The sequence below is a fragment of the Salvia miltiorrhiza genome, chromosome 3, assembly GCF_028751815.1.
Source record: "Salvia miltiorrhiza cultivar Shanhuang (shh) chromosome 3, IMPLAD_Smil_shh, whole genome shotgun sequence".
NCBI lineage: Eukaryota > Viridiplantae > Streptophyta > Magnoliopsida > Lamiales > Lamiaceae > Salvia > Salvia miltiorrhiza.
In genome coordinates, this window is record NC_080389.1 from 63,622,038 (window position 1) to 63,644,693 (window position 22,656).

Consider the following 22,656-nt stretch of genomic DNA (forward strand, 5'->3'; position numbering starts at 1 on the left):
ACTGCAAAATGAAATTAAATTCAGCCACTTTAATTGGAATTAAATTTCTGTTAGCACTTCATTTTCATTCAATAGGATAGCGTAGACTAGACTTCAATGTACTAGTCTTTTTGGTCAAGATAAATATATTTATTGTTACTATTCTATTTTTCTATAATAATAATAATAATAATAATAATAATAATAATAATAACTCCGACATGTTTCACGCACTATCAAACAAATTAAAAATATAATTATTCGGGATTTCCAATGTGTATTTGTCGATTCCAAAATAAATTAAATTACACATCCTTGATTTCATCTCCATAATCCTCGTGTGATAGCCTGTCCATTTGCACACCAATATTTATTGCCTATCACGAATAATAAAATCACCAAACCAAACAGCCCCTTAATTAGCTCATCAAATCCCCCCACCCTATTGTTTTTGCCCTTTTCCTAATCACGTCTATTTTTGTTGTAAAATTTGTATTAAAAAAATATAAATAAGAAGATAAAAAAAATATTCTTTTTTGTACCATATGCTTATTGGAAAATGAAAAGATAAAAAAACGAGAGAAAATGAATAATAAAGAACTGTCTCGAGAAAATATTATATTTCAAAAATAATGAAATACTATGAGTGAAAATGTATTTTTTCTCATTTTTTTCAATTCAACATAAACGCATTATTATTAATTTTTTTAATATTATTATTAATATTAGAGAAGCTTTTCCTAAGCATGTGATTGAGATTTACAGACATTCTTAAAAAACCAAAAAGAATTCACCACATGACGCGCCACGTTCCTCAATTTGCATCACTTTTCCATTAGATTTCACCACACCATTCTTGTGTGGCTCATCTCTCTCCTCTCTCTATCATCATTTTTAATCAATTTCTCACTGGATTTTGGGAGGAGTTGTTTGCTTTCTTAAATCTCTGGGAATTCCATTTCCGGTATTTTCGGTTGGGTTCGTTTTTGAATGCTTCGATTACTGTCTTAGTTAAAAACCTACGGTTTTTGCCTTTTCTTTTTAAAATTCTTCATTTTAAACAGAATTTGACGCTATACACGGCGCGATTTTATGCAAGCAAGAATCAAACAAGAGTCTAAATCGAGCTATTGGGTTATTTAAGCTGTGAAACCCTTCGTTTCAGCCTTTTTTTCCCCTAAAAAAAAGTTAATTCCATGATCTCTAAGAACTAATTCGTGATTGGAAGTCTTGACGGTTTCTTGTGATTTCAATTTTCAACTCAATCTGCTAGGACTTGCTATTTTTAGCTATTTTGAGTTGAAATCTGTAAGAGTTGCCTTTTGTTTTCAATTTATTAACTATGAATAGAAAATAATGATGATGGGATTTAGTAGTTGTTCAAGTAACACTGGCTGCTTGCTGAAATCTTGATTGCATATATTAACATTTGATTGTATTGGGATTTGGATTTTGCTTTTGCTATTGGGGAAAGATTGGATTTTTGATGAGATTTTAGGAGGGTTTTCATTTTCATGGTGGGAGAAGGAGAAAAGTTTTGAGGTTGGATTTTCTTCACATTAGATGCAATATAAGGTTGTACATATGGAAGAAGGCAAAGATCCCACTGCAGGGAGCAGGGTAGGTCAGACTAGGGTTTTGCCACAGAGGGTGCTTCAGCTGCTTGTACTTTTTCTGGTTCTGTGCTTTACTTTCTCTGTTGTTAGCATCTACATGATTAGATACTTTGGGATTAATAATGTGGTGACCTCGATCAAGCCTATATTAGTGCCCTGCAATCACGAACCGTTGGGTTTAGATCAATGGATCGAGCCCCCGTCCAATCTGATGCACAAGATGAGTGATGAGGAGTTGTTTTGGAGGGCCACATTCGTGCCTCGTGTGAGCAAGTACCCGTTTGAGAGGGTGCCTAAAGTCGCGTTCATGTTCTTGACCAAGGGGCCGTTGCCATTGGCGCCTCTTTGGGAGAGGTTTTTTAAAGGGCATGAAGGGAAGTATTCGATTTACATTCACTCGTTGCCTACGTTTGAGGCTGATTTTCCATCGGGGTCTGTGTTTTACAAGAGACAGATACCAAGTCAGGTGCGTAACGTGCCATGTTTCTTAATGAGGTTGAATTTGTGCTAAGTTCTCTGTGATATGTTGGCATTGATTTTCCATTGTGTTTAGGTTATATGATGAGTTACATGGTTTTTTTATGTATGATGATATACTTTGTTCTTCGATATAACCTTGTGTTTCGAATTGCATTCTGAGGCAGCTAGTTTTATTTCAATATGGTCTCTGTTAAATTTGATAGAATTTAATATGTCATCTGATAAATATCTATATGATGTTTCTTTGGCTGTCTAGGATAGTTGATCCTGCATACTTAGGCCTTTCCTAGTTGCTAAACTATGATATTTTCTCGACTTGAAACTAGAGTTTGCGATTGGAGTTTGGAAGAGGTGTATCACGGGGTTTTTCTACATAACGTTGGTCAATCTGTAGTCAGTTGAAGTCATCTTTGTGATTCGCTATCTGAATTTGTTTTCGAGTGTTTCATCTGGTGGACTGAACGATATTTGTGACCTAAATCTCCGGGAAAAATTTACCATTCTAGGACGTTGCAGTGATATAGAGAATTAGAGAGTCGATGAATGTGTTCAATTGCAACGACGGGTACTTGAAGCTTAATTTGTGTTTGGTTGATCTATGTGGCTGTTTGTAGATAGTAAATATGGTTTATCATAATGATAATTGAGGCTCTCCCCTTTCTGTTTCTCGAATTAGTTATCGAGTGCATTGAGCAGAGACAATACTTGTAGATTGAATATAGGTTGATAGGAGCACGTTCGACTGCCACATTAGCAGCTCCGGAACATAAAAGAACGATAAAAACGAAGTCGTTTCTTTATGATTGGGAGCTCGTTCTCTTCTTGATGTATGCATATATATGCCTTTGTTTGATATTTGTGTGATCTATAGATATGGTTTTGGCCCTATTTGTTACTAATTTGTAGTGTGCAATGCTTCGTCGAGTCTTGACAGGTCTCTGAATGGGGGAGGATGAGCATGTGCGACGCGGAGAGGAGGCTCCTGGCAAACGCCCTGCTCGACATCTCCAACGAGCGCTTCGTCCTGCTGTCCGAATCGTGCATCCCGCTCCACAACTTCACCACGATCTACGACTACGTGATCGGGTCCAAGTACAGCTTCATGGGCGCGTTCGACGACCCGGGGCCGTACGGGCGGGGCCGCTACAACTACAACATGCTCCCGGAGGTCAACGTGTCCGACTGGCGCAAGGGGTCCCAGTGGTTCGAGGTGAGCAGGAAGCTCGCCGTATACATCGTCCAAGACACGAGATTCTACCCGAAGTTCTTGAACTTCTGCAGGCCGGCGTGCTACGTGGACGAGCACTACTTCCCCACCATGCTGACCATACAGGCGGGCGGCCTCCTGGCCAACCGGAGCCTGACGTGGGTCGACTGGTCGAGGGGCGGGGCCCACCCGGCCACGTTCGGGGCCTCCGACGTGACGGAGGAGTTCTTCTTGAAGAGGTTATATGAAGGGCATAGCTGCTTGTATAATGGTCAGCCTTCCTCTGTTTGTTATCTCTTTGCAAGAAAGTTCTCTCCTAGTGCCTTGCAAGCTTTGTTTCTATTAGCTCCTAAATTCTTAGGTTTTTAGTCCAAGAAAATATTTTGTTTGCAAATGAAGAAAGGGAAGAAATTGTGATATGTATAGAGAAAAAAGAGGTGGTGGGATTCTTCTTTTGTTGGAATAAAATTGATATATACCATTGAGTATTTTGAAGCAATATTAATTGTTTCAATTTATATATTAGTCAATACATTATTTTTGTCTAATTAAGTTGGTCGCACAAAGTAAAAAGGACACTATTTAACCCCTATTTGCCATGTCTTCTCTTATTTCTAATGAAATTTCTGCCTGTTTAATTGATGAAAATTGGGATATCACGTAGTTGAATATCTATGTCACTTCAACTAGTTTTTTAATACTTTTTTTTGAAGGGTTTTAATACCTTTTTTCGAAGTAGTAATTATTTTGCACTAATTCATCGTGGTTCCAAATTTGTGTAGCTAATTGTGACCATCCACACCAAAAATTGAGTCTCTTAAAATTCAACAACAAGAAATCTCAATTTGAATTGCATTGCGAATTTTCACACATCAAACTGTTCGATTAATACAAAGTCTTTTAATGATATTTTAATCATACTTCAATTATTTCTATACCAAATAATTCGATTTTAATTCAATTAATTGCGCGGAGCAATTATTTTAAAAGCCCAATAACTATTTTCTAAAACCCAATTACCACTCATTATTTGGGCCCAAAATTGTAATATAAATATCCATCTCTTCCGGTTTTGGCAAGATTTCACGTAATTAGTCATGATCAATATTTGAAAAAGTCGTTCCTAAATCCTAAATACATTTTCTTGGCCAACTTGGTGAAATATCATGTTTCTTTTATTGTTCAATACATTTTCTTGACCAACTTTTCTTTTGTATTGAAAAAAATAAATAATTACGAGACATGAACAACGATGGCTGTGCATTGAAAAGCAAAGATGCAAATCATAATTTATATTGAACCACAAGAATTTATCTTGAAAGCCCATTTCTTGGGAAATATTTTTCACAAATCTTTCTACTAATCTCATCGCCAAATCTTCTTCCCCTCTTACTCTGAATCTGACTCCACGTTTCCCATCGCCTTCAACCCTCTTGGTCTCTGAATAAATCAAACAATTCAAATTAATAAAACTAGAAAGAGAGAGGTCTCTGAATAAATCAAACAATTCAAATTACTCATTCCGTCTCATTATAAATGTCACACTTTTCCATAATGGGATATTCCACCATAAATGTTTCATTCCTTTATTGATAACATATTCTCTCTATACCTAATATTTAAATAATTTTCATCAACTCACTATCTACTAAATACACATTCTTAATTGCTCAAAAAATAATGGGACGAATGGAGTAATAAACTAGAGAGAGAGAGAAGCATACCTTCTTAGAAACCTTCTTCTCTCTGACCTCGTACCTTTCCAAGGTGAGATCGCATAACCACGCACCTGGACTAACCAACTGCAAATCCACAAGAAAATACAATCAGAAAATCACTAAATCAGTCCACAACTTTTATTTATTTTTAAAATCTTAATATGAAGAATAAATTCGAAGTAGAGATATAGTTCATTGAACTTGAACACAAACAAGAGTCCCCCACCAAAACCAATTATAGCATCAGTTGTCCACAAATATTTTATTAAAAAAAGTTGCATTAAAATACTGTATGAAAATATCAAAATTGTGGTGGTGGTGCGTGGCTACAATTATTGAGCAAACTTTATAAAGCCTCCACCAAAAAGTAAGGACTAAATAATCAAATGCAAGTTGCGAATAGCTACAAATTCTTGTGCACTTTCCCAGTAAAATCCAATAAGTGATCATATTCATCCATGTTGCATTTGTTGAAAAGTCAGATATGCCCTTCATGTGAATTTCGAAGTAAAAGAAGAAAGCGAAAGTCAGCCGTTCATATACGACCAAAATGGATGGGCGAAAAGGGAATTCTGCATTGCACCTACCCTACCTTGCTGCCATGTCTAAATTATTTAATGGGATTCATTTATTTTTTTACAAATTTATCCACGTGTAAAACCGGTGAAAAGATTTAATGCAGCTCATAAAAGTTCCCCACCTATTTCTTTCTTTTTATTACCCAACATAGATTAACCAAAAAAAAGAGTCTTGTTAACTAAAAAAGTTCCCCACCTATTTCTTTCTTTTTATTACCTAACATAGATTTAACAAAAATAAAATAAAAAATGAGTCTTGTTAGCTAAAGAATAAAAGTCCCTTGTTTTCCTATGCTTGTTTTTCATTGCAAGCCACAAAATATAATCCATGACAAGAAATCTAGATCAATCTTTATATACCCATATTTAACCTCATAACAACACTAAAGTATGGAATAAATTCCTTGCCTAACTATAGAGCGATAATACCAATTTTCATGCTTGATAACTCAATCCAAAGATTCAAGTAATTCAACAAGAAAGGGATTTGATTAATAAAGGAAAGGTGAGAGACTCACGTTGAGTGTGCGCTGTATAAACTTGGCTCGCTTCTTGGGTCTCTGAGGGAGCTTGGACCCTTTGATCGCCATGAAGTCTTCTTCCTTCTCCTTGTTGGTCAAGGCGATCACGAACTTCGGCGGCCACACCGCCACGATGGTGGTGTCGCCGCCGGAGGACGAGCCGCCTTTCTTCTCATCGTGGCATGTCCCGGACGACCCGGAGCCGCCGCCGTGGCCGAGGCCGTGTTGGTAGTGGTTGCTGTCGTTGTGATGGCTAGAAATATTGTTGTTGTTGTTCTTGTTGCTACTGTGGAGGTGGGTACTATTATTATTGCCGGTGGTACCACCACCTCTCTTCTCTCCTCTTTCTGGGGATGTTAATCCCCTTACACCGATACTATGCCCTCTCATACCAAGCGAACTCTCTAAATTCCTGAAGATTGAATAAAGCAAAGAATGATTAAATGAATCACACATAAAAAAAAACAGAACATATGTAAACAAGAACACAAACTTCAACTACTTCTATGACTATTGATGAAATTGACAATCCAGAACAAAAATTCTTATGCTAGTTAAAAACAATACTAAATGTAAATAATAAAAGTAAAGAAAGTAAAGATTTTTAAAAGGGTAGGATGAGAAATTACAGAAATAGCCTTTTTGGGTAGTGCTCAATTCATGGATCAGAGAATTGGGAATTGGGGGAGTTGTTTTAAGAGAGGGTATGGTTTTCTAAATCACATCACAATTCAGAACATATGTAAACAAAAACATAAACTTTTCAACTACTTCTATGACTATTGATGGAAATTGACAACACAGAACAAAAATTGTTATAATAGTGAAAAATAATACTAAATGTAAATAAAAACAGTAAAATATTAAAGATTATTAAAAGGGTGGTAAGGGAAATTACAGAAGTAGCCTTTTGGGGTAGTGGTTTTGGATCAGAGAATTGGGGGAGTTGATTTTTAGAGAGGGTAATGGTTTTTGATATGGGTCACGGCCTTTTATTTAATACAAAGAGACTTTGATGGTTGTGCGTGCAAATACAGAGAGATACCAAAAATGGGAGAGAATGAAAAACAGAAAAGGGTAAGGAGGGTCTTTGGAAGGATCTGAGCCGTTGGATTGAAATTCACTACCTTAATCTTTGATGGATTACGTGTCCTAATCTTGAAATATTATACAAAATGTGGCGTGGATCTAGCAAGCATGGAAAATAACAGTTTATTGACAAAGTAGTGGAAATGAGATAAATAGTGGCCCACTTTCCGAAGCCAACCAATTAGCAGCTTCCAAGAAATGAATGGGAAAATGGGATTACTCCCATTTGTTCAATCTTTTTGATTTATGTAGGCCAAAAATGCTTTTTTCATTTTTGCTTTGAGGAAACCAAAAATATAATTATCAACGCGCAATCAACATACTACATATGCAACACCGCCTCAAAAAGAAAATATGCACACGAATTATTGCATGAAAAAAGGAAAATAATTCGGTGAAGAATGAGGATTATTTTAAGTAAAGGATCCGAACCAGAATGAAGGTACAGACCCCACCAATAATGAATGCAAGAATAATTTTGTTATTCTCCACAAATTAAAAAATAAAATACTCGGCAGACTGATTATCCACGACAGCTAATAACTTCTCATCTATTTTGGATTAAAATCAGGACCAAAACCATAGCATGTAAAACATACAAAAAAAGGTTAATAGCTAAAAATAATTTGAAATTATAGACTAAATTATTGAATTTCGACAAAATTATAATTTTATACATTAATATTAAAATTTTAAATTCATCTAATATTAGATCGAATTCCGACCCAATTTACTTATCAAAACGTCATCTTTTTTCTTCACCCTAAAAAAAACGTCATCTTTTTGGAATTTCGACCCAATTTAAACCCAATTTACATAGACGTCATCTTTTTCTAATGAAATTTGGTTAGAATCCAACACGTTAAATTGAACCGAAATTAAAAAAAATCAGACAATTTCAAAATTTAGTAACTGAGACATATTTTTGCTGCTGTACAAAATTTGGTCAAATTCAATAATTTACAGATTATTGTACCAAAAATATGTATTTTGGAGAAAAAAAGTTACAATAAGATAAGTACATACCTCAAAATTCGATGCGACGGAGAGGCCGGCCGCTGACGGAGATTCAAATACCCGTTACCGCCGCCGTTGCTCTTACCAGCATTAATATTACTGTTGAGCTGATTCGAATTCGGATCCTCTCTCTTGCTGAGATCCGACCGGACGACCCGCCGATCGATCCGGGTCGTGGCACGCTGAACCGGACCCGAACCGGATGAGTTGTTATTGCTGTGGTCCTTGGCCTGGAACTTCATGCAGCGTAGCCTTTTCCTGTTGCCCCACTGCAAGACGAAGTCGGACGACGTCGTAGCAGCTGACTTGGATTCAGATCTCAACAATAAGCCGTCTCGATTGGTGGAGTGAGTAATGTTCCGCTCCATCTCCCCCTTTTGTACGCCTGTGCGCCGTCAAGTAACATTTTGCTTCTCGTTATTAACGGAGGTTAAGGCTCTGTTAACTAAAATACTGTTGAAACTTTGTGCCAATAATGGTGTAGTGAAAAAGGAAGATAAGATTAGAAAAAAATCACAGAATTTCAAATTGGCAAACTTTTTTAGCCAATTGCAGGTGAAGAGATAAAATGGAATATTTGCGAAATCAATCGTGGCTACAGGTTTCCATGAATTGGGCGCAAAAGAATTTGGGGAGAAATGGTCATATGCCGGAATTCTGCCAGAAAAAACCTGGCCTAATGCAGTGAGAAAAGAAATCAGGAAATTTTGTAATTTGGGGAAGGAAACAAGTGGAGATGAATGCGTGGTTTTATGATTCCTTGAATGAAGAGATTTGATTTTCTGGAAAAAGTAAATGTCAGGAGCAGAGCACTCTGCTGTGGTTTTTGACATTTTTGGGCTGATTTGCTCGATCTGGCGATGAAAATTGTTGATATATAAAATTGAAAGGAATGGCATTTTTTTTTTGAAGAAATTTAGCTCTTGAGTTTTGAGGTCAACTGGAGAGTGCTGAATGATGCTCCAAACCTCACTTCAGCTCGAGCACTTTCAAAATTCGAAGAGTGGGGAAATTTCTTAGAAAAAAAATTGTTGGAGATTAGCAAAATTCGAATTGTCAAGACGAAGAGATTTGGGAAAACCTTGAAATAGTGCACTTGAAATCAAAGATTAAGAAACTCTGGTGATAGATTGGTGAAAGATGAGGCTGAAAACGAAGTTCCAGAGAGAGAGAAAGAGGGAGAGAGACAGGGAAAACAAAAACCACCATTACCTGCAAAATACTTGTTATCCTCCACTGCAACCTACAATCTCTGCCGATAAAATCTGATAAAAAAAATCAGTAAAGCCGGAGTCCTCCAAATCTGCGACAACAGGCAACCAAAAAAAATTGGTCACACAATGCAAATTATTCACCAATTTTCTACTCGCATCCAAACAACCCAATTTGGATGTTAACAGACTAAACGTCTCGAAACAACTTCAGAAGAAATGAATTGACGTCACATACGCCTCTCGAAAACAAGCAGAACTCACAGCAATTTCAGCTGATTTGCTCCCAAAAGCGCTGAAAACTGCGCTTTCAGCAGAGAAACAAGGTGATTTACGAGGTGTCTTCGATCAATTGCGATCTTCTCATCCACGAAACCGATCTCAAATCTGTCAAAAATTTACCTGTTGAACAAAAATTAACACGGTATTATTAACAAAAAATCGAATGAATTCAAACAGAATTACAAGATAACGATAATTACAAACCTCGCGACACAAATATCCTCCCAAAAATCCAATCGGACTGCATCAAAATTTCCAGCACAATCGAACTCGAATATCTTCTAAAACATAATCCGATAATGTGCCTGCGGTTCAGATACGGTCAACGAAAACTCAGAATTCAATTATATGCGAAGCTTTCTTCAGCTAAAACTCGCAGAAACTGAGAATTTCCCAATATTAAATCGTTCGATCATTACAGAATTCAGTGCATTACCAGTCACCAGATAACACAGCTCACAAATTCTCTAATTTTCCAATCAATTCCTCCAAAATTTTGAGAGAGAAACTACAGTGAGAGAGAAGGTGGGGAGAGAGAGAGAGAGAGCTGGTTTTCTACTTCTTGTGAAGAAACAACACAAAATGCGACATCATGTATAGAGCCTCCAGTTTTATACCGTTCCCGTTCACCACTTTCAATCTGGACCGTTGAATTATCATCAACGGTGTTGATGGCTCGCCGTTTCGACTGTTAGGACGCCGTCACTATGCCCCACACGAGCGCTGGATGATCTAACGGAATATTTCACGCCGTTTGTTGGCTATTTTATGTAATTGTTTTTTTTTTGGCAATGGATTTATCGTGGAGCCTTCTCGCGCTAACCCGCTTAGCATGTGATTAAGTTAACCATGGTTAATTCCCTCAAAAAAACCATGGTTAAAACTTTAATCTATAGTGATTAGGTTTACACATCAAATTAATTATTCTTTAATTTCTAACTTTACGAAGCTCAAATTTCGAGTTTGGAGTAGCAAATAATCGGTTTCGGATTAGCTGAAAAAATTGAAATCATGTATCACTAAAGTATACGAGATCTTAATTAATTATATTTATTTCAGTTGTGATTAATTAATACATATTTCAATCCAAAAGAGAGAAAGAAAAGCTAAACTAAAAGTCAAGAAAATGATAAATAATGTGGCCGGGTTCTTTAATAAGTAATTATAATTCATTTATAATCATATATTGCAAAATAAAGAGTCACGTCTTAAGATTAATGGAATACAAATAATTTTCAACGTAAAAACTGCCTATAATTGTGCAAAACCTCACTTGAAAACGCAACATGCAAAAAAATATATATTTAATTAATGAATATTTACGTGTTACATTGTGTGTGTGTGTGTGTGTGTGTTTTTCCTTAGTTGAACAATTTGTAAAGTTGTTTTTTCTGCATTGCATATGTCTAAGTTTAATAAATTCGTAAATGTCTAAGTGAAGGAACAATTTTATTATAACCTTGTATGATAAATTGTAAGAAATTATGAAGCTAGTAATAAAATAAATATTTTATCGTGCTACATATTTGTTACACCAATATTTCTAAAATTAACACTTCGTGCAAATATCGAAATAGTCTATAAGTCTATGTGTGTGAAATATTTTGAAAGCTGAATATTTGCTTTTATAAAATTGTTTTGAGTGCTCTCAAAGTCAAGCTTTCTTTGCACAAAGCAAACAAAGCTTGAAAGTCTGAAATCTGAAGCACACCATATGGAATTTATTTTAAACAACAGCTTTCGTTTAATATTTTTTACCTCAGTTTTTTTTATATATATAGTTATTATTTTTGGTAAAGGTTAAAAATGAGTTAATGCATCAAAATAGCAACTTTTTTAATTTAAAATAATATTTTACTCTTAATTGACGAATTATAAATTGGTGGTTGTGAATTACAATTTGTTTTAGAGCAAATTTTGTTTTGAATTGCCCTTCAAATAACGAACTCGTAAATTGCGCTTTTAAAATGACGATTCACGACTATATCTATATAATATATAAAATAAGTGTTTATTCTCTCTTTTCCTTCATCAATTTTTTATTATTATTTGCATCTTTATTTTTTATATAATTTAATTATTTTCTAAATATCATCAAATTTGATTTATGAATAAATATTTAATATGCATTTTAAATATAAATTCGTGAAAAATATTTAATGTGATATAAAAATAATAAAAAAAATAAATTTAAAACGAATAAGTTATGAAAACTTTAAAATATTTTATTTTCTGTTTTTGTTAAAATTTTACAACTTTTTATTTATGTTTGTGTATGAAAATATTTATTTATGTATTATGCCGTGTAATACTTTTAATTTTCATTATCAAATAATTTAAAATTATTCAATAACTATAATTATCATTATATTTTATACAAATTTGAAAATTCAACGTTTTCAAATTCAAAATTTTATTGAGGAACTTGTGTGTTTATTCTATTTTTAAAATATATTTTGCATTTATTTATATTTAAATTCTATTTAATATTTATACTTATTTATTTAAATATCGTTTAATTTTGATGTTCGCCGTGCATACCACGGACAGACATACTAGTTTATTCTTACTCTTGAATTAAGAGATAAAATAGTGAGAGACACTACTATTCATCTTTTTATGATTGGTAGCTATTTTTTTCTATGCTACCTTAAAGCATATATAAATAAATCACACTCTCCAAACATAACATATATACTTCATGTCTTCATCAAATGTAAGATAATGCATAAACCTATAATTTCATCAAATTGAGCTTGTTTTTCTCTTGTAACATAAATATTGAAAATTGTTTACATCTCAAGAGATGCCCACAATTTCAGTACATTTGCAACCAATTTGATCTATATGAATAAGAATAACAATAGGGCGTCATATTCCTGGGCACTATGTACAACAAAGCCAGCAACAATATCATTATATCAACATAGATGTGTATATATATATATAGATAGATATATATATATATATATCATCCCCATCTTCTTCATATCTACAAGCTGCAACACCAGCACCCCTGCTTCCATAGAAGAGCTATCACAATCACATACCCGGGGCCCACACGACGACGAATCAAGCGCTGAAGCCCCGATAGAGCGAGCTCCACGAGTTGGAAGGGAAGGTGGTGCAGGCCTGCGCGGAAGCCTCGGCCATCGCCTCGCTCTCCACGCCCGCGTTGCAGATGTTGGCGAAGGATCGCATGTGCCTCATCCCGTACTGGGATAGCGCCCCACAGCGCGTCTCGAATGTCCTAACCTGCGGTTGCAGATACGAAAACAAACAACGTATTCTTTGGATGAAGCGCGCTGGTGAAGAAACATGAGTATTGTTTTGGAGGATGTTTGTTACTTACCATGGATTTGATGCAGCTCCAGTCTTCGACGAGGGGCTTGCCCGCAGGCTGGACGTGGTTCATGACTTCGTTGCTCTTCTCGATCCCGAAGAGGAGTTTGCCGATCAGCTTGATGCTGTCGTCAACGTGTGCACGGTGAGCCATGGCCTCAGCGAGCTGGTTCTGAGCTTCGGCTTTGCGATCAGAACCTTCGGCAGCCTTGCGGAACTGCAAGTAGGAATTGGGGTACGAACCGAAAATCGAGCAATGTGACATTTGATTTTGTTGAAACACAGAGAGTGTGGGGAAAACAGAGAGGATCAAACTCAGATTTTGTTTGCACACACCTTATGCCAGAAATGCAGAAGATCAGCGTCGCGCTGGTTGACAACTTGCGAAGATGGAAACAGAGAATTTTCCTCCGCGAAAGTGAAGTTATCGTTGGCAGGATCTGTGCCCATGTACAGAAACAGAGTCTCCGCGTTTAGCTGCACGTCGCCATATTGCATGACGTGGGAACCATAGTAACCATTGTCATTCAATGTTCGCTTCTTGACCTGAAAATACAAAAAAAAAAAAAAAAAACAGGATCATAATATGTGTGACGTTGTACGACAAAGGATAAATTTAGAGGGTGTTTGGCTAAGCTTATTTCAAAGAGCTTATAAGCTCTTATAGCTTATAAGATATTTCAAGAGCTTATAAGATGTAATTTTCAAGAGCTTATAAGTTGTCAAAGTATTTGGATAATTGAGCTTATAAGCTAGAGAGAAAGAATCGAAAAAAAATGAACTTGAATGATATATAATGAAAATAATAAATTATACTAGTTGAAAAATATTTGTAAAATGATTGTTGTATATGAGATTATAAAAAAATAAGTTGCGGTAAAGAAACTTATTTTTTGGGAAGCTTATAAGTTGTTTGGGAACTTATTTTGCCAAATATTTTAGAAGATAAGCTCCTAAACAACTTATAAGGAGTTTTGAGGAGCTTATAAGCTCAGCCAAACACCCTCTTAGTTTCGCGAGTTCTTACCAGCTCGTACTGCTGCTTCAAAGTCTCAGTCCGAAGATTGTGCACGTCGCTGTTGATTAAACACCAAGAGACGATGTTGAATTAGACAAGAAAATATCGTTACAGAACTAGCTAGACGACCACCCCACAACTCTCACTATCATGTTACTGAATTTGGCTCTTACTTACAAGAGGAATCCTCCACATAAAAGAAAAATTTTCTTATTTGCATACACACTAACACCATATTTGAATGATGATCTAATGAAGTCACAAAATTAATTTGAAGTTTATGGATTATGGTGTTACCTATCTTCCATCCAGGCAATACTATAGAGGTCGCCCAAGCAGGTGTCGTATCCACGGGGAGGGCTCGGGTACTCTCCTGGACAGTAAGTTCCCCAACTACTCTCTACCGTGTTTGATGCCGTTGTTGCATATATGTTCAAGCCTTCGGGAAGAAGACCATCAAATATGGTTCCGGCTTCACATGCTTCCAGATAAAATACCTATGGCATATATGGAGATATTTAGTTTTTCTTTAGGCTTCAGAGATGAATAATTCCACAGAAAATGAAGTCCGTAAATCAGATTACCAGGCTCTTATATGTCCCAGCAGCATGCTTCTGTTTCAAGACAGCATTTAGGTCATCCGCGTATATATATGGTCCGGCAGGAGTTCCTGAACATACATAAGAACATCAAGAATAATCGATCCAAACGCACAAGCTTTATCAACGACAAATACGCGGTCAAGATGCAGAGAATAGATTTTCATGGAAAGGGAATGCTTAGGATGGCTTCTTTTTGCATTATCTATCATCTGTAGGGGTGAGCAAAACCGGACCAAAACCGACGAACCGAATCGAACCGATCGGTTTTTCCGATCCAGGCCAATTTTGGTCCAATGATTGGTCCAGTCCGGTCCAAATTTCCTGAACCGAATTATCATCGGTTCGGTTTCGGTCCGGAGGAGGGCAAAACCACTGAAAACCGGACCAAACCAAATATATGTATATTTAATATATATTTATTATTTTTATTAATATTATTAATTATTTCTAATATTCTAAAACTCAGAAACCCTAATATTATTAACATTTCATGGATTTTTTGTGGTATTATTGAATTATTGTTGTTAAACCGATTTTTTATGTGTAAAAATGTGTTTTTTTGGTTTATTTCGCAAACTGCCCAAAATTTCGGTTTTGGATCGGTCCCAGTGTTTACATCGGTCCGGTTCGGTCCTAAAATTTTTAGAAATTCGGTCCTCGGTTTTGTCGGCCCGGTCCGGACTGAAATAATGAATTAAGAAAAATGTTACATAGAAAGAATTTACTAACCAAGAATTCCGGGACCACCATGGTCTGTGTAATATATGAAGATGTGATCATTCGGACCGCTATCCACAACCTTTCCACTGCCTCCCTTCAGTGCAGTTTTGTCGCCAAGAATCACGGCGTACAAGTTTTCAGCAGTTACCGCGTTTCCAACATAATCCTGCACCAATCAACTCTGTGAGGAAAAACAAAACATGGCCTTTTCTACAATTAACTAGCAACATGAACGTTTCACACGAAACGAGCACGAACCTTTGGCACTCCCTCGTAAACGTCCTCACCATACGGGTTGTTGATGATGACACCGGGCCGGGGGTTCTCTCTGTTGTAGGCAATGTCATCATACATGAAAACTACAATGTTTTCATCCTTCAGACCGCCTCTCTTCAAGATTTGATACGCGTGGCATACGTCAGCCTGGTACAAAATAGAAGGAACATGGTTCAGCTTCACTGATCCGATACAGAGGAGAATCGCGGAGATCTCATCGTTCACGCATACACAACAAGCCATGATTGGCAAGCTGGACCAATATAAGCAAATAGTAATATATAGCTTGCTTGCTTACATGTAACCTTTTGCAATTTCACTCACTTTCTTCAATCATATCTGGATATTTTGCTTTAAAACTACTTCTCCTGATGTTCATGCCAAGTTAATCAAATTTAATGGCGCCAACTTTAGTCTCATATAGTCACTAGTTAACATACAAATCATCACGGCCAGTGGCGGATCCAGGGGGGGGCTAGGGGGGGCCCAATTTTTGAGTTTTTTTTTTTTTTTAATTATAGATATATATATTTATTATTTTGTTTTATATCTATATATATGTGTATATAAATAAAAAAATACAAGAAAAAATATAGTAATACATTATTTATAGTATCCAACTATCCATATTAATTGCTCAACACATTGAGTTGTTACATTTATAGTATTATTTTTATCATTTTTTCTTTCTTAGTTAATTTTTAATGTTAAATTTGAGTCAATTCTAAAGGTAATTAAGAGTAAAATTACTAATTACTAACAATGAAAATTAGTTTATTTGTTTAGAAGATGAAACAATTTTTTTTTAAGAAAAATGAATAAAAGTACGTTTTTATATGCTTTCAATCTACTTGATGTTGAATTAATTGAATTGCGAACAATTATCTTATTATATTAAGTGATTGTTGAAAAAATGTATGAAATGAAGTGTACGGAATGCTCAAAAAAATTTGCTTCGGGGGCTCCCGCCCCCGAACCCCCGTGTAAATATTTTCAAGCACCGTAGTCCAATAGATTCAGCCCCCCTAACATTGAATCCTGGATCCGCCTGATCACGGCTACAAATCAATATTATGAATATTTCCTGCAACTTTCTCAACTTCAATTCATTCTAAGGTAAAACTCAACAAAGCAAGGCAAATCAAGGGCAGTTGAGTAAAGATGCATATCAAGAAAAGAAGAATCTGTCAATTTTCAATTGGCCAGGATCAGCTCTGCATCAGCAACTTAAAATTATTTGGGGTCACCACCCACTCTCAAGACAAAAATAGATTATATTCATGATTTAATATATTTGTGGGCCCTTGCCTTGTTCACTACTGGGGCACGCCAAAAGACAACTACTAGTTGGAATCTTTCATCTAATATTCCTTCAATAAGTTTCTCTTGGACCAAAGTAAAGCTGTCCATGAGATTCTTATCTATACCAAAAGAAAGTGTTTTATTTCGCTTTATTAAAATCGCAATCACAACCTTTTGGAAATGAAACGCAAGGCTCCCATCCCTTCCAGTTCATACAGTATGTAGAAGAGCTGTAAATAAATGAATTTTAACTTTTAAAGGAAGAGAGATCTCAGATTAGAGATGAAATCGGGGTAAAAGATTAATACACTGTGTAGAAAATTACAAAACCTATAGTTTAAGCAAAAATAAAGTCAAACTAAGACGAGGAATTAATAGCCATTTGGAAAACTTGGTAAATCATGAAAAAATATATCCAAAAATGCCATAAAAAATATGAACGAAAAAGACTTAATCGCTCAAACAGAGAGAGAGAGAGAGCAGTGCAATTAAGATGTAAAGCGAAAAAATAAAAATAAAAAAAGGAAAACCGTAAAAATCAGCAACAAACACTAGCACAGCTTCCATTGATCACAAAATAAACCAGAGCATAGTTCAGAATTGGCTTCCGCTAACAAAAACAAAGCTACCTCAGTCGCCTAACTACCTGCAGATTTTCAGTCATCAACAAGCAGAGGTTTACACCAAAAACAAATTAAATAAACAAATCAGCACAGAAATGGACTATTCCATTAACAAAATTTACAGAATTTTGATCGCGATCACCTGGTGCCTGTAATTCCAGTAGCCACTGGATCCTGCGAACAGGACGGCCCATCTAGTCCCGACGGAGTCCTCGTCTGCTCCGGCGTCTCTGTCCGCGGCGAAGAAGCGGCGAGCTTCCGTCGGCAGCTTGATGAGATCGCGGCGGCCGTCGGCAACGGTCAGGATCGAGAGTGCAAGGAGGAGGAGTGCACCGGCGGCGTAGCGTATCATTATCTCCGGAGTTGAAGGAATATAATTAGTGTTGAGTGGAATTCGGGGTGTGTTGAAGGATCTAAACTTAGCGTATATAAAGGAGAGGAGAGTGTAGTTACGTGTGACTAAGAGCACTCCCACCAGATCACCTAAATGCATCACTAACTCTAAATTTAGGCTAAAATAATTGAAAATGAGATAAAAAATGCATCCAGCAGATCCCCTAAATTGGATGGGGCCCACAAAAAATTTTACACCTACCTAAATTCAATCTTAAATTTACATCCACCCTAAATTTATTTTAAGCTTATAATTAGTAGGGCCCACACATAATTATTATTTTTATATAGAAAATAGGAGATCTGGTGTATGCATTTATAAAATCGAGATCCTAAAATTAAATATGGAAGCTTTAGGGAGGAATATAGGAGCATAATTTTGGGATTTCTGTTGTGAGTGCTCTTAGAGACTATTGCAACAATTTGAAATCCATAATACTCCTCTGTTTCATTACAAATATCTCGTTATTTTTTATACAAAAATTAAAAAAATAGTACTCCCTCCGTCCCGCTCTAAATGTCTCCTTTCTTTGGGCACGGAAATTAAGAAATGTGTATAAAGTAGATAAAGTGAGTTGATGGAAATTATTTAAATATTAAGTATAGAGAGAGTGTGTATTGCCAAAAAAGGAAATGAGTCATTTGAAATGGGACAACCCAAAATAGAAAATGAGACATTTGGAGTGGGACGAAGGGAGTATGTAATTAATAAATAAAGTGAATTGATAGAGAGAAAAATTATATATTAAAAATAGGTGTGAAGAGAGAGTAATATTTTAATTATTTGCTACAAAAGTAATGAGACATTTATAATGAAACGTTTCATTATGAAAAGTGAGATATTTGTAAATGGACGTAGGGAGTAGCTCCTTTATTATCTAGCATATTCATATTGTATTTGATAAAATATACTAGAAACAATAAAAAAATTGTAACTTACTATTATATAGTACGACGTATTAAAAATTTATTATTTAATATGACGTATTAAAGCTAACGTTTTGGTTTGTGTTTCTAATTCTAGTTGAGGGTTTGTCTTTTACAATTAATTAATCTCATGTGTACATTGCTATCAAAAGTTGGTTGGTTTTAGTTAGAGTCGTGGGGCTCCATAGATATTTCATATTTGAATTTTTTAAGCAATTATTTTTTTTAAGCAAAAATGAGCAATATTATTAATGCAAATCAGAAAGTACAATGTCGCATAACCAAATTAGAAACTCGGACATCCAAGACCACACTTCCTGAGAATCCAAAGCAAAAAAAAAAAGTTAAAGCATGTACCGCTCGATTGACTTCTCTTCGAATATGAGAAAAATAAAAAATAAAATACCTACGGACATGTTCGAAAACCTCCCAGAGATCATCACACAAAGATTTTGAACCCTTCTTCTCATCCTTAAGCACATAAACTGCTAAAAGCGAATCGAAATAATAAATCACAGGTCCAATATGACGTTCTAAACCAATGTTTTTATATAAGTTTCATTTTGTACAGCTTTGGAGCTGATTATTAATTATTTAAAATTTATGGTGTCGTTTACGCCACGGAAGCAAGAAAAGTCCATGATTTTGATTTATAATAAATCGATTGAACATAGATTTTTCATTAAAAAAAAATGATTGAACATTACTTATTTTATCATTGGGGCCTATGGGCTTTAGCCAAATGTTTTACTTAAGATACGCCAGTCAAACTTAACTCGTATAGTTTTCAATTTGAACTATTACAAGATTTTAAAGGATTTTAAAAAGTTCATGAATTTTAAAGGACTTTCGAAATTCATAAATTCAGCGTGGAGTTTAGAAGAATTCATCGAAATTTCAAATTTAAAGCTCGGATTTCGTTCTTTGTATTTTTTTTGGACAAATCCATTAGAATCCATGGATTATTAAAATCCATGAAATGTTGAATACCACCTGATTTTAAAAGACTTTAAAAAGTCTGGTTTGAATACCTCTGGATTTTAAAAGACTTTAAAAAATCTAGATTGAATACACCCTGACTTTCGAAATTCTTTAAAATCCTAAGAATCTCAATCCAAATACACCCCCTTCAATAATATGTTCATATATTTCACGATCCAATTTTCATATAATGCATAATTACAACCATTCTTATATAACCCCATAATTATTAGTGTGTTGCTTACTTTTGAAGTTGTTGTCAACTGCCCTGAGTTTTCTTAAGTATCTTTGGTTTTACGTCTATTAAATAAATTATGGATTAATGACCAATGAGTTAAGAAATTTCTTCATTTTTATTTTAGTTTACTAGTATATTTTTAAATGCTAATTGATGTGGTTATGTTGTTTAACGTTGTATCTTATACTCTATCCATTCAACTAAACATGACTCATTTTTTTTCGACACGAAAATTAAGGAAAATGTGTAAATTTGATTAAAGTGGTAGGATTCACAATTTTTCAAGAGTTAAATATTGTCTTTTGTAGAAATGAGCCACCTTAATGAGACCAACTAAAATAATAAAACGAGTCATATTTAATGGGATGGATGGAGTATATTTATATACCACTAACAATTGTATCAGTTACAGTTCGAGAATATGGCAAATAAATTTAAGTAATATCCCATTACAAACTGGACAATGAATAAAATCGGATAAAAACGAACAGTGTATCTATTACCAAGATAATTAACAAAAAAAGTTATTCATAAATTATACTATAACTAGTGTACCTCCCGCACAATGCGCGGTGATTATCATTTGCGTAAGTTATGCATATGCTTTATATTATTAACATTAATTGCTAAAGTTAAAATAATATCATATTTATTATTTGCAAGCAATTTAATTTTTTTATATAACATGTGTTCATATATAAATATAATATAAAAAAAAGTTTTCTATGAATTCGCTATGTAATATTATGAATTTGTTGTGAAATATAATGAATTAACAAAATGGAATTTTTGCAACGTATGTAATAATTCTTTCAGCAAAGTTATGATTTCACCAAAGATTTTCACAATTCGAGTGATGATAACAGTTGCTATTAAACATGTTGGTCCTTGATGGACTATATCTCAACACATATTTTTTAATTATTAGTAAATATGTAAAGATTCCGAACTTAATTTAATACCTACCAAAGATAATTATATGGATAAAAAAATACATTAATAAAAAATGGCATATTTAGAAAGCAACAATAATTTTGAACAAATTCAATTTACACAATTAATTGTTTAGTAATTAATCACTAATTATCTTTATTTGAAAAATAAACTGGTGGAAATTAATTTTGTTGCCAGATTAGATAATAATTATTTTAATATTTGTTTATTGAATAAAATAATTAATAAATTGAAAGAAAATATTTTAAGAAAACATTTGTAAACATTCTCTTGCAATGTAATAAATTTATAATTTTTTTTTCAAAATAAATTATAACATAATCGACTAACTTAATCAATTAAAATTATAGCTTTATCTTTTTGCTTCATAAGATCGAATTATTAGACTTAAGATGAAAAAGTGCAAATGGAAAAAGTATTGATATATTTCTAGTTTCAAGGAAAAGAAATAATTAAGTTCTATATAATAATAACTTATTAATTTTAAATTTATTTTTTTTACATATTATATATCAATTTTAAAATCGTTTCACGGTCTTTCATTTAATTTACATGTTACAATATTATTCAATAAAATAAGAATAATGTTCTTTATGTACAAAATAAAAAAAGAAAAGAAGATTTGAGATGTTAAAAAAGAAGAATTTTAAGTTACTAAATCCAAAACAAACTATGCATTAACATTAACGAAAATTTGTACAAAACGCGCGTGGGTTTAGTGGTGTTTTATTTTTTTTCATAAATTCCAATTATATCTTTGTAATTGAATTAAATTACATTTACTTTGCTTTTTATATATATAAAGATGCGATCAATATTTACGGGTAACACACTAGTTTTTATATAGTAATACATACACCTCCCACTATATAGACAACGAGTATAATATGATTCTAGATTACTAAATAATTAATAATGAATTCCACACTCAAGTATATGCAATTATGAAACAATAACCATAAATTAAAGAATTAATAATGAATCCCAAACTCAAATATGCTACTAGTATTTAGTAACAACTTATAAAACTTATTAAGTTGGGAAACCTCAGTTTTTCGTTCTTTTTTCTACTTTTAATTATTTAAGTTTTTTTGGGTAATTATCTATCAGAAAATACATTTAAAAAGATAAGGTGAGAATATTCAGTAGGTGCCACCAAAAAAGAATCACGCCGCATTATTTAATTATTTATAACCCATTAATACTAGTGGTCCTATCCATATTAACAGACTAACAGTTGAATTGTCGCAATGTAATCAATGTGAAAACGCCATATTAAATTGATATTTTGCAAACCTATAATACTACGTTACTTATCAGATTCAATAATTCATGATACTTTTACATATGACGTTACTTATCAGATTCAATAATTCATGATATTTTTACATCGGATTTGGGCCAAGGTTATTTCGTTTAACCTAAAGAAAAGTTGAAAATTGAGTGTTTCAATTAAAATTTGCCACTAGCTAAGGGGTTAGAATTAGAATCTTTGGTAGTGGAGGTCATTTTTTTAATGTCCACTTTTTTACTTTTAAACCATAGACATGAAATTAATTAGTTTTAATTAAATATAGACAAG

The 22,656-nt window shown here is 34.1% G+C and overlaps 3 protein-coding genes across 10 annotated transcripts; 1 reads left to right on the plus strand and 2 right to left on the minus strand.

The window, feature by feature from the left end:
- Positions 1 to 726: 726 nt before the first annotated feature.
- On the plus strand, positions 727 to 3,781 carry LOC131015400 (glycosyltransferase BC10-like). The gene is made up of 2 exons (XM_057943781.1): positions 727 to 2,061; positions 3,010 to 3,781. The coding sequence occupies exons 1-2, from the start codon at positions 1,543 to 1,545 to the stop codon at positions 3,649 to 3,651; spliced, it is 1,161 nt and encodes a 386-aa protein (XP_057799764.1). The 5' UTR covers positions 727 to 1,542; the 3' UTR covers positions 3,652 to 3,781.
- A 744-nt stretch (positions 3,782 to 4,525) lies between these two features.
- On the minus strand, positions 4,526 to 10,317 carry LOC131015424 (uncharacterized). 7 transcript variants are annotated; one of them, XM_057943816.1, is made up of 8 exons: positions 10,135 to 10,317; positions 9,903 to 10,003; positions 9,681 to 9,818; positions 9,418 to 9,508; positions 8,215 to 8,590; positions 6,097 to 6,511; positions 5,007 to 5,084; positions 4,526 to 4,722 (listed from the first exon to the last, which is right to left on the minus strand). In XM_057943816.1, the coding sequence occupies exons 5-8, from the start codon at positions 8,571 to 8,573 to the stop codon at positions 4,672 to 4,674; spliced, it is 903 nt and encodes a 300-aa protein (XP_057799799.1). In that variant the 5' UTR covers positions 8,574 to 8,590; positions 9,418 to 9,508; positions 9,681 to 9,818; positions 9,903 to 10,003; positions 10,135 to 10,317; the 3' UTR covers positions 4,526 to 4,671. The 7 variants fall into 7 exon arrangements, with proteins under 7 accessions (XP_057799799.1, XP_057799801.1, XP_057799800.1 ...); XM_057943818.1 differs by having other exon boundaries at positions 9,418 to 9,470; positions 10,135 to 10,293; XM_057943817.1 differs by having other exon boundaries at positions 9,655 to 9,818; positions 10,135 to 10,293.
- A 2,121-nt stretch (positions 10,318 to 12,438) lies between these two features.
- On the minus strand, positions 12,439 to 19,213 carry LOC131015365 (vacuolar-processing enzyme-like). Of its 2 annotated transcripts, none has more exons than XM_057943741.1 (9): positions 17,724 to 19,213; positions 15,639 to 15,803; positions 15,390 to 15,546; positions 14,643 to 14,728; positions 14,356 to 14,555; positions 14,068 to 14,116; positions 13,377 to 13,586; positions 13,051 to 13,257; positions 12,439 to 12,953 (listed from the first exon to the last, which is right to left on the minus strand). In XM_057943741.1, exons 1-9 carry the CDS (start codon positions 18,072 to 18,074, stop codon positions 12,771 to 12,773), a joined length of 1,608 nt encoding a protein of 535 aa, XP_057799724.1. In that variant the 5' UTR covers positions 18,075 to 19,213; the 3' UTR covers positions 12,439 to 12,770. The 2 variants fall into 2 exon arrangements, with proteins under 2 accessions (XP_057799724.1, XP_057799725.1); XM_057943742.1 differs by lacking the exon at positions 17,724 to 19,213 and adding an exon at positions 15,955 to 15,978.
- Positions 19,214 to 22,656: the final 3,443 nt, after the last annotated feature.